At 52.0% G+C, this 12,161-nt stretch overlaps 1 protein-coding gene across 8 annotated transcripts in view; it reads right to left on the bottom strand.

Moving 5' to 3' along the window:
• LOC122371549 (lethal(2) giant larvae protein homolog 1-like) overlaps positions 1 to 12,161 on the bottom strand; it is a 66,878-nt gene that overhangs the window by 18,353 nt on the left and 36,364 nt on the right. For 4 of the 8 annotated variants that reach the window (XM_043347942.1, XM_043347946.1, XM_043347945.1 and 1 more), the window contains exons 4-11: positions 8,248 to 8,332; positions 5,756 to 5,865; positions 5,144 to 5,287; positions 4,059 to 4,236; positions 2,126 to 2,319; positions 1,592 to 1,758; positions 1,043 to 1,263; positions 437 to 567 (exon numbers count right to left, since the gene is read on the bottom strand). In XM_043347942.1, the coding sequence (XP_043203877.1) occupies positions 437 to 567; positions 1,043 to 1,263; positions 1,592 to 1,758; positions 2,126 to 2,319; positions 4,059 to 4,236; positions 5,144 to 5,287; positions 5,756 to 5,865; positions 8,248 to 8,332 (1,230 nt within the window). The remainder of the gene's footprint in view (positions 1 to 436; positions 568 to 1,042; positions 1,264 to 1,591; positions 1,759 to 2,125; positions 2,320 to 4,058; positions 4,237 to 5,143; positions 5,288 to 5,755; positions 5,866 to 8,247; positions 8,333 to 12,161) is intronic. The other 4 variants (XM_043347943.1, XM_043347947.1, XM_043347948.1 and 1 more) reach the window with 1 other exon arrangement.

Raw genomic sequence — 12,161 nt, 5'->3', positions numbered from 1 at the left:
TGAACACCAAATTGTGGGTTATCCATTGCCAGACAAAGGATACCGGACTGAATTATTGACAAATTGTTTGTCTAGCTAGCAGGCTCACCGAGTGGCTGAGTTGTGGTATGTGTGTGTTTGCGAAAGGCTTTCAGGTTGTGTCAGCTACTAAAGTCATTTTATTTGCTCGAGTGAAGTGAGTGAGTGAGTGAGTGAGTGAGTGAGTGAGTGAGTGAGCGAGTGAATGAGTGAGTGAGTGAGTGAGTGAGTGAATGAATGTGCGAGGGTGTGACTGGATGTGAGTGAGTGAGTGAGTGAGTGAGTGAGTGAGTGAGTGAGTGAGTGAGTGAGTGAGTGAGTGAGTGAGTCGAGGCAGCGATTAAGTGAAGAGTGAGTGACCGACTGACTGACCGGTATTTTGAACCGACAGGCGCGTCTGAGTGTTAAGCTCTCTGACCTGTAGATGAGTCGCAGTGAGACGTCTCCGGCGGCCCAGACGCACACGGAGCCGTCCTCGTGACCAGTGAGCAGCAGGTCCCGGCTGGAGCACGGCTCGCCCACTCGCTCACCGCCCGTTATCGGCCACGGCTGTGAAGATTGAACAGAGGTTAAGAGCTAGCCGCTAACCATACAGAATCGAACAGAACGCACGATGTACTATTGCCAGATGAGAAAAAAAGAGATGAAAAAGTTCATGGATCAGTAATTACCCAGGCACGTTTCATTATGCTGGCAGACTCTCGCTTTCCTCCTGAGATTCCCCTATGCCTTTTATTTGGTGAACTTTCTCTCCCCCGCTACTCGTTCCTACCAGTTACTTCCGAATGACCGGCTGTCTTTCTCCTTTCTACAATTCGTCCCCCTCCCTCACCTGCTGGCTAGCGGTCTGCAAACCTTCTGAATCGCCGGCTGTCTCTGTCTCTGTCTCTGTCTCCTTACCTTCTGACTGGCCGGCTGTCTCTGTCTCTCGCCCGCCGCCACCAGGCGCCGGTAGGCCGTCTCTCCCTCCCTCTCTCCCCCTCTTTACCTTCTGTCTCTGTCTCTGTCTCTGCCTCTGTCTCACCTTCTGACTGGCGGGCTGCCTCTGTCTCTCTCCGGCCGCCACCAAGCGTCGGTACGCCGTCTCGCTGCAGTCCGTCACATAGCTCGCCGTAGTGATGGCGCTGCTGTGCAGACTGCTCAGGTAGGGCAGCTGGTGGGTGGGCCAGCCCTCCGAGCTGAGATCGACGGCCACCAGCTCCTCCTCGGCGAGCACCAGCAGCGTGTGAGGGCCCTCCTTCGACTCTGAGCGGGGAGAAAGGGAGCCAGTCAGGGGTAGAAATGGTAATTTTTTTCAGGAGAATTCGTGAGATATGAAACAGATACTGTATGTCAGCACCTGGGCATCATATATAGCTATAGCCAAAGCGCTCATATTCCAAAGATACGCCGATCCGCTCTAGTACTTATCTAACATCACAAATGGGACGCTCCTCTACAAGTTACGGAGTGAACGCCTTCCGCATTCTACATCTTGTCGTTCAACAACACCAATCCGCAGCACCCCTCGCCCGGCCCCCACCCCTTTCGACCCCGATCCACCCCCATGACTCTCCCCACCCCTCGTACCCACCGGTTCCCTCGCCGCCGAGCAGCACAAAGTCGACCACGGCCGATGTGAAGTCGAACGCCACATGCTTCTCCTCCTCTCGCTGCGCGTCCCGTTTCAGTACAGAGACGGTGTGCTTGTCTCCGTAGCTGGCCCGCGGCATACCACCGCTAAACACCACCCAGTCGCCACTGTCCGGAAAGGCGAACAGTCAGTGGGAGGGTATGGTACAGTCGACCTTAGTGACGTGTGCAACAAGAGCGAGGTTGTAAAAGAGTGGTGATACGACAGAAAAACCAGCTGCAGATGTTAATTCTGGCAAGCAATGATCTCAAACGAAAACTATTTATTCTATAAAATACATGTTTAAGTTAGTCTCTGTCTCAATTTCGGTAGCACTGTGGCAATACACGATTACACCGCACCCATTCCCTTCTCTGCATTGCAATGGCCAGTAGTCAGCCCCCCGTGACCCTGACCTACCCAGGTGACCGGTATCCCACGACCTCAATGACCCAACTCCGTGACCTCTAACTCACCCCAGTGACCTCTACTGACCTGTCGGTGGTGACCCAGCTGACCCGAGTCATGCTCTTGCACGGGAACGGCCCGTAGGGCGCGTGAGGACCGTCCGGTTTACTCAGTTTCCTGGCGTTCCAGATGATGAAGCTGCCGTCGTTGTGAGCAGACATAAACTCTGCGCCGTCCCGCGACCAGCAAACCGTCTCCAGCGACTGGTTACACACGTACGTCTGTACGGGAGGGGAGTAAAGTTACACCGTCCGTATGAGTAGTTACACCGTCCGTAAGGGTAGAGGAACAATAGCTTTACTGTTCGCAAGGGTAGGGAAAGAACAGTTACACTGCATCTAAGGGTAGGGAGAGAAAGTTACATCGACAGTAGAGGGGTAACAATTACACAGTTCGTAAGGGTAGTGAAGAAATGGTTGCATTGTGGCGTAAGTCAGTGAATTGTAGAAGAAAAAACATCGACATTGAATAGCTTATGCTAGGGCAAACGATCAAATGAGCATATCCAATTAAAAACAGATGCTTAAGAATAAGACGATAATTAAATATGTCTTCTTAAAATGATGCAAACGCCGCTGCACATATATAGTGTCAAGTAGCTGTAGCTTGGCTCAGAAACACACATTTGGGCTTACATCTAGGGGAATCACAGGCATGAAAAGATAAGATGCGTAGCAAATCACACTGAGACTGCCACCGAAGTACATCACATTACCTCAACGAAACAAAGACAAAGCATAACATAAACCAATTGAAACTCAACAGTCAGTTACAAACCGGGGTAGTACACCCCGCCCAAGACACAACTATCTTATGCAGAAAGCACGGCTATTTAAGAGTTAATACCAAGCAACATAAATTAACTATTCTAACCAAAGAACAGAACGCTAACCAAACCTGTAAGCCGGGAAACTAGGAGGCACAATGCACCAAAATGCACCGCCCATGCTAAACAGTGCGGGTCCAAGTAAACACCCCCTGTATAAGCCGGCTCTAACAGAACATAACCGCGCAGATGGGTCCCGGTCAGTGGGCTGAGTTTGAGCTGAGCCGTGAGTTCTGAGCCGGCCGGTGAGTCGCTGAGCTGGGTGCCACTCTCGGACAGCACGGACACAAGCACGGCACACGCGGCCGACCGGCGCGAGCACGGGCGGACGGCGGCGAGCGGCGGCGGGGCAGAGCGTTCTCCCATAAACCCCAACCACACCCCATTGAATTACCTGGTGCCCTGAGACACCCATTCAACCGACCCAGAAAACTACACCCCCAGACAGGACTTTCATCTACAGACTCTCCACCTAAACTCAGCTTCCACCCTGTCTTGCTATATCGCTTGATATTCAGCCATTCTATCAATTATCGATGCCCAGCCCACAGCGCCAACTCTACTACAAGATTAGAGGCTGCAGCTGAAAACACGCTCAGAGTTCAATGCTTCCTACAGGTACCCTGAATGCTGCTGCTGCTGTTGCTGGAGAGTTGCGCTCTACGCTAGTCTATTCTACTCCCAGTGCCTACTAGCGAGCCAATTGGGTGAGTAGGTTCACTACCGTAGCTGCTAAGGTTGTGGCAGAGATTCACAGCGACCAGTACGTCTAACAAGCATATAGCAGCAGCAGGAACAAAAGCAACTACATTAGCAGCAGCAACGACAGGACAAGCGGAGAAGAAAGGGATACTGACCAACCAGTCACCGCCCCAAAACCCCGCTCTACTGGAAACCCCATCTTCACCACATTTATGAAACATCGAAGCCTTATATCCAACTCGATCCTCATGGTATCCTTATCCGCACAATGATCACCGTGACGCCAGACTGCCAGTCCCCGTCTTGCATTCTACCCCACCCTTACAAGTAACCTATAAAGTATGAACACCATCCCACCGCCGCCGCCGGCGCCGCCGTCCGCCCCTCCCGGGCCGGTGCGCCGCCCCTCCCCCCGTTCACACGTCACCGTACCTGCTCGCCATGGACCAGTTTGCGGTCCCAAATACCTACACGCTCGGCGTTCAACTGTTTGCGGTCCCACACCACCATCAGACCACGGTTGTAGCCGATCAGAATCTTGTCCGGAAACACCGGGTGCTGGCGCACGCACTCGACCGCGCCCGGAGTGACTTTGTAGTCGTCCGGTACGCTGGAAGAAAACAGGCGAGTAGAGGTCAGGTCAAAACAGGCCTCCAGATCAGGTTATTGGGTAGGTCATGATAGCTACGCCGGGATAGTAGCTCATAATACACTGAGGGCAGGAGAGGATAGACATACTGAAAGAGCGTTAGGTCAAATGGCAGGTCTCCCCGTATATACAAGATATGCCGAAGGAAAACTTATCGAGAACTACAATTTAACAAATAAATGAGCACCAGTTAAGGGAAAATCACATTTACAGACGAGGCCCCATACGCTGCACTACAGCTAACTTAGTGTATATGTGATTGGAGAAGAAGAGGTGGAGGGAGAGGGGGAGGGAGGGAGTGTAATTTCCTGGCGAGCGCTAACGATCCGCGGAAGGGCGGCCTCGGGGTGAGAAAAACACCCCCTCCCCGGGCCAAATGGACACAGAGACACACATACGGGGTTCCGGCGGGAGATGAGCTGATAATGGGTCGATAGGATGAGGTGAAATTAAGGTCAAGAAAAAAAAACGAACTGCGCTCACGTGGATCGGTATATGGATCAAGAACCAGCAAAACAGGCTAGTACAGCATACACTATGTCGAATTTGTGACTATGGAAACTAGCCCTTTGGCCACGTCAACCGAATAGGCTCGAGAAAAGTGGATGTTTATGACCGGTAGCGATAAACAATGTCAAAACTTACCAAGGATCTCGGAAGATAGAAAACCAGCACTGAGCGACAACAAAACCAAAAGTCTAAAGACTTGCGAAAGGTCTCGCCTTACGTCATCACACTTGACAGTCCACACTTTACCTACTGGAAGGCAAAGCTACATCACTCTTCTATTATCTTTTACGTATCTGTATCAGTATATCTAGTCCGTCCTAAACTCCAAGTCCTCCCCTCCGCCGCCCTCGTATCTCACTTCTGCATGACGACATCCTGGTAGATGATGTTGTCGGTGAGGCTGAAGGAGGCGATGTTGAGCAGGTAGATGTTGCCACCCTCAGTGCCCACCAGCAGGTGCTCCCCGGACGCCTCCAGACAACACGTCGAGATCGTCTTCAGCCTGCAGAAATGGGGTGAAGAGCGGCGTGAGCGAATCGGGGTGCGAACAAATTTATCGACACGTAAGACCCTATGTGACCAGCGTAGCAGCATTAGTTATAGCACCAACTAAAATATGCAAGATTGCGAGAGAAGGAACATCCAAAACCTTCGCGTCACTCTTATAGTGACAATAGACAGCTTGATCTCATATCTGCCGCCTGAATTTAGCGAGATACCCGGCATCCATGGTAAATAAATAAAGCTGAATCGATAATCATAATTCAACCAGCAGGGACTTTGATCTTTTCATGCTCAGATACTGCTCACATAAGCTGAGCTGAGGCCTGCTGACACAAGAACAGACAGCCGCAAATGCCTCTCGCTCTCCACAATATACTCCCGTAGGCCGTAATCGACCATTGACGTCATCTCCCTTTTCGCTTCCCCTCCGTTGGGGGGGGGGGGGGGGGGGTAGTTTCACACTCACTTGCCCTCCATGGTGGTCGAGTTGACCTCCTCCAGCACGGAGGTGCCCGATCGGAAATTCACCTCCCATAGATGCAGCGTGTTGTCGTCGCAATGGGTCACCAGCCGACCCTGCCGGGCGCACACATCACGTGACCATACAGCAGAGCCACAGGGCAGGGCACGTGACCGGCCGCGGGCGACGTGTTATGGGCGGCTAGTGGCAACGGAGGGCGAGTCTGGTCGAAATAACTAACGAAATAAAACCGGAGCAGACACGGAACAAAAACAGACGGCGGTGGGGAGGGAGGGGAGGGGGGAGATGACGACATCGCTTGGCTGACCGCCGCGGCGGAGAGGAAGGGACACGAGCGGGCGGGGGGGGGGCGGAGAGGCATTGGGGGGGGGGGGGGTCTGGGCGGTGTCTGTCAGCCCTACGTTCTCTTCTCGCGAAACTATGCAGCTCAGAGAACCGTGCCGCCCGTCTGGGGCGCGTGCAAAAACAGAGACCCAGTTAGCTAGACGTCAGCGAAACGGTACGCGCTGGCACTTTGGATGGATGGCAGACTACAGAACAGCGCGGCGCATAACATAAACACGGTGAGGTCACACACACAAACACAAACACACACAGTATTTGGCTGCATTGTGAGGGCCCAGCAACCATTCCGGCGACCGGGCGCTATTAGTGGGGACACGGTGTTACTAGCTACACAGGTGCTCTCGGGTTAAATGTACCGAGTCACAGTGAAGTCACAGCACACACGCTCTAAACACAGTGAACACACAGAAACGAACTACGAAACCTTTAAATCTATGTCCGCTAATTAATGCCGTTATTTGGATTGAGGGAACGACCGAGCATTGCATTTTCTTTGGAAAGAGTGGCTCGGCGGAGGAACATAACTTAAAAAGCTTGCCTAGGTGTCAAAATAGAAATTACAGATACCTACTGGAACTATTTATTCGTACATGTAGATTGCCCTTCCCGCTAGTTGGCGAACTAAAAAACTGTCAACAGGCGAATAAGATTTCCCAGCACCCCAGCTGGTTACAAAGTGGCAGGCACGGCTAACTCGGTAGTGAACTCGGCTAATGGGACCCTCTCCCTCCTCTCCCCGCGGCACCGTTCTGCCCCCCGGGGGGGGGGGGGGGTAGGACCACTTTGGCAGCAGCGGCTGCCAGCCGGTGATCTAACACCGTGTTTTCCCGGCACATGTTCAGTGGGCGTCTTCCCTTTGGTCTGCGAGATATTTATCGGGTTTTGCTTGGCAGGGAGGAATTAGGCTACCGTCTTCTGGGGTCCACATCAAATGTAGAAATGAAATTGTGTGTAATAAATGGTAAAACTCTTGCAACATAGAACGAATGCAGCGCTACAACAATGTTACTTGCCTAAAGTCAACTTTACTATACATTTCCTTCAAAAAATGTTTCTAGGCCATGGGCCATCGCCTGAGTGGCTGCCGTCCCGTTAACGCTTGTTTTAAAAATAAACAAGCACTTCAACTTTTGGGAACTAGTTTGAATTTTCATGAGATTCGGCAATTAATTATTAATTGGTATTCCTCAGGGGCGTTGGCACGTGTGGTGGATCAATCATTCGGAACACTGAGGGATATACCCGAATCAGCTACCAAACACACACACACAGAACAGCACGCAAAATATTAGACGTGTGGAAAGAATTAAAACGTATAGAAAGAAATGCGCATGGAAAGAAAACCACTGTAGTCATAATAAATTCCCGACACGCACACGAATTACGAACACACGCATAACAAACCTGCACACTTCGTAAAGACACTCTAAAAGAAAGACTTTTAGAGTAGCCACTAGTAGCTCTAATGTTCTGCAAAACAACTCAATGTTGTGTAAAGGTTAGGAACCTGCATCAGAGCACACTTCAAGGTGAAGGGCCAATACAGCCCTAATCCGAACCCCTCAGCCAGGTCACGTCAGGTTAGCCGAGGTCAGGTCAGGTCATGGGCGTGTTACTGGTGCTACCTAGCTGCGGGTCACTATCACTCACGGTCACCAGTGGACGATATGCCTTCTGTTTGGACCAAGCCTGAGGTCTCCGCTGGTATCAAACACCAAGTTACACGGTTAGACGTTGGACGGGGTGACAGCGAGAAAAGCGGGTGGGAGGATTTTGAATGATTGGGGGAGGGGGGGTGAGGGAACAATAGAGGGGAATATACTCCGTCTCCGTTATTACCGGGATCAACACAAAACACAATACACCTTGATAGAACAAAATGACTGAGAAATAACTAATGACGATGTTGTGCCTATGGGTAAAAAGTACGTGGTTTAAAAATCGATTAATCGATAAAATAGTAACAATGGGAAACAACGGGTCATGCCCACATCACCAAAACAGACAACTAAGACCCGGCCCACATCATCCTTGCACACATCCACAGCTCGTTCAACGACAAGCCACCTTCTACATCCCTCACGGTTCAACATCTCTATGATCCTGCCGTCCCGCTCGGCCCACAATCTCACCTGGTTGGGCAGGAAGATGATCTGTCGTACGGCAGACTCCACGTTCTTGTGCTGTCCGTAGAATTCCACTCCAGGCTGTCCGTAACTGTATAAGAGCTGGTTAAGGAAATGAGGCCTTCGCAGGCATTCGCAGTTGTATAACACGGTAATGCACATCAGCATAGAAAACAGGTAGGCTCCCAGCAATAACCAGGACAAAAACATGTTATAAGCTTAGGTGCATCAGCCCAGCTGTATTATTTACGTATACAACGGAACGAACAGCATTGTTCAACAGTAAATAGTTGTGATTCACGCACCCAGCCAGACCAAGCTAGATTGAACCGGCCACTGTTTTGAATGCGCATTGCGCAATCATCGGTATCAGTACACGATTTTCCGTTCTCATCAAGGAATCGCAACACACAACGCATGCGATTTGCACACCCACAATTGTATCACAGTTGTAAGGTTATGAGGAAATGATCCCTCGTTTAGAAAACTCATTGGCCAATGCTGGTCGGTGTGACCTCAACCCCATTCAGATTCCCCGTCTAAAAATTCACCCCGACCCGCACGTAAACACTGACAAACTGCACGTTTTCTCGCGCACATGTGTTACTGCAACACCGCGGTGCCGCAATCTCAACCACTTCACGATGGAGGGAGAAAGCGCTGCCTGCGTGCTCCGTCTCGGGCACTTTTTGTGGCCGAATTCGACGCTGCTGCTACAATCTCGGCTCGCGGCCAGTCCAATCTGAGATGGGAGGGAGGCGATTGTTCGTAGATTGGATGGAAAACGATCGAGAGGGTTCGGTTCAGGCCGGGCGCTGCTGTGGAAAGGAGCGGATCGCGGCGGCTGGCTCCCTTGGGACCGTGAGTCTCCGGTGTCAACTGACTTTTACAGGGACCATGGGAGTCCTCCGGAGACCCCTGGAGATCCACGACCCGACACCGGCGGGGGAAGGCAAAGTGAGAAAACCAGGGAGCACCCACGTTCTAGTAAACCAAGTTGTCCGTGAGTCACCATCGTATCCAAGAGCGTTGTCAGCCTCTATTCCATATTCATATACCGGAATTCTGCCGCGGCTGGTCGGGGCGTTTCATCTCCGTGTCCGTAGGGCCAGTCGTGCCGGCCTGGCGGAGGCAGTAGGGGCGGACTATCGGCGGGTTACGTCAGCCGGTCGTGACCTCTGCCTTTCGTAAGGCCGACATCTGGTCCCTCCCTGCCCAGAACGGCCATCCACAAACAGTCTCTAGTTACCTCCCAAGTCAGCTCAATACCCCAGCCGCAGTATTCCCTCTCCAGCATCCGTGCTATCTCACTGCCCCATCTAAAGACAGACTCTCGACTCCCTCCAAAGTAAGCCACCACACTGCACCTGCCCAACGCCTGAAGTCATCTTCCCTTTTCCCCAGCCACCCCATTGCCTCATTCCCATAGACCAGCCTCTTCCTCTCCTAACCTAGCATCCACCTCCAGGCCAACTCCCCCTTCCTTTTCCCCAAACACCTGTGTAGAAGCTAGCCTCGACAGGATCCAGCTGCCACACCTCCAGGTCAGCTGATAACCCCACCCCACCTCTCACCATGAAACACACGCCTGACCTCCTTCTCCAAGCGTCTCAGTGCGAGACAGACCACTCCACTCAGCGTTCAATTAACGAAATGCCCGCGAAATGGGCCCGCTGGGTACGGGTGAGCCGCTCTAACTGCCGCTGATGGACTGGCCTGGAGAGGCAGAGGGAGTGTGGGCTGAATAGTGACCAACCTTCTGACCAGCTGTGAGCATGAGTGACTTTGTCGGAGCAGCACATAACCTCCCAACAAGAGTATGCGTGCCATCAATGCCATCAATAAAGCATTTCATAAGAATATTAAACGACTGTTGATGTTGACTTCGTGTTTATATGTTGAGTGTTGTTGTGTGTTGTGTTGGTTGTCCTTCACGCGTAACCGTACGTCCTGTCCGTGCCCATGCATTACACGGTTTCGATCGCATGCAACAACTCCAACTCATGCAACAAATTGCCGTAAATACTGTTTACCATTGCCTGTATATGGTACACGTATCCTCAAAGGCGCCCATCAGACGGTGGGATGGGATGAGAGAGCAGAGGAGGAGAGCGGAGAGAGGAGAGAGGATAAAGTCACGAACTCGACTGGCACCACGCCGGCTCCTCTGAGGTCATTGTTTACCGAAATTGGACAAACATGACCGGCACGGAGGGGAGAGAAGGGAGTGGAGACATGGGAGGGATTGGAGTCTGGACGGGGTGGATCAGTGGCTTTGGAAGACAAACTTTGGGGACGTTAGATGTGAAGCGACATTAGCTGTTAGATGACATTGCACCTATATTGCTCACCAATGCAGGTACATTTTTGACGGATTGCATTCATCATCAAGTATATAGTTAACGCATGATGATGACGTATGATTTTGTTGAACCTCTAAAATTAGCAAATCGCCAGTTATTCCACCAAAAGCTCGCAAAACAAGCGTCGTGAAAGTGACAACACCGGTCGTAGGCGGCGGGACGGGCCATCGCTTATCGCTGAGTCACCGGCCTGTCGCCGCCATAGACAGAGGCAACTAGACAGACACACAGACAGACACACAGACAGACAGACAGGCGGGTTCGTCTGGTGGGCGTCTGTAAACATTTGGCCTGTCGACGGCACGGGCCAGCACCCTCCTCCCCCTCCTATCAGACAGAGGTTATGGGCCCCAGCGACCCCAGCGGGGCGGCTATACCCCACGTATATCAGTTAATGGTGCGCATTGATACCTGGGGTGAATATTTTTTGGCTGCGCAGCGACCACCATTACCGGTCGCTTGGTTACATTGGTCCACCCGACAGAGCTGTCACAGCTTACACAGAGCTGAAACCGCCTGACACCAGTCAGCTCAGCCCGACACAGCTGATACAGGTGACAGTCGTCTCTGATCGGGATCGATATGACAGCTGATAGCAGTGCGGACCTGACGCCATGGTGACTGTCATAATTTAAAAAATTACTCCCTGTTTCTAACTGGGAGCCGATAAATTGATGGATCAAATAAACATCACGTTTTTAAAATGTGGCGTAGATTTTTTCGCAACAAAACAAATAAATTTGGGTCGAATGATGAGTAGCGACGTCATCCATTACGTCATCTGACACCTCTGACGGGTCGCTAGATACGTAGTTTGACGAGCTGACACCTGAAACACGCAGACTCGTCGCCAATCTCATCAGAACCTCGGTGATTCATTAGTAGACGAGCCAGAGGGGCCACCGCCATCCGACGTTAGTTCAAACTACCACCACCAGGCGGCTAGACGCTCCCAACTAGCAAATTCATTATTCACACCTGTGTGGCTCTCAATCTACACACCGCTGGCCAGGTCTCACAGCGTACGGAGGACAAATTTTGAGAGCCTCTGGGACTCGCGAGATGAGGCCGCGATCCGGCCATGGGGGAGGGCTGGGAGAGGGAGGGGGAGGTCAGGTGGGCGTGGCAGGCCGGTGCGCGGCTGAGACCGTCTGCCGAAACTAGCGAGGGCCTTGTCGACGGCTCAGGACAAGCTCCTCTGTGAACTAACTAGGCTGTGGAAGAGGATGTGCTCAGCGTCAGTGAACGTTTCTATCCTGACGTTACAACAGGGTAGGTTTTCTACAACGCCGTTCCTGTAGCTGAAGTTGGGGGACCCAGCAAATGAAAGGGCACCCTCGAATCTCAAAAACAAGATTTTCAGCACTAAGTCCAAAGCAATCTATGAACAGAATCGAAATGTAGGCACGGCGGTTGCCTCCCGCCCCTGGCTGGATCCCCAGTTGCATCATCAACAACTCCAGCCCCTTCCTTTCGTTTCTCCTCCTCTCCCCTGCGGCGGCGGTGTGGGCGGGTCCACGAAGCCAGCCAACAGTGGAGTGCCAGTAGCTGCCCATA

Source organism: Amphibalanus amphitrite, unplaced genomic scaffold (assembly GCF_019059575.1).
Source record: "Amphibalanus amphitrite isolate SeventyFive unplaced genomic scaffold, NRLGWU_Aamphi_draft 001258F_arrow, whole genome shotgun sequence".
Taxonomy (NCBI): Eukaryota; Metazoa; Arthropoda; class Thecostraca; order Balanomorpha; family Balanidae; genus Amphibalanus; species Amphibalanus amphitrite.
This window is presented reverse-complemented; position numbering and strand designations above follow the sequence as displayed.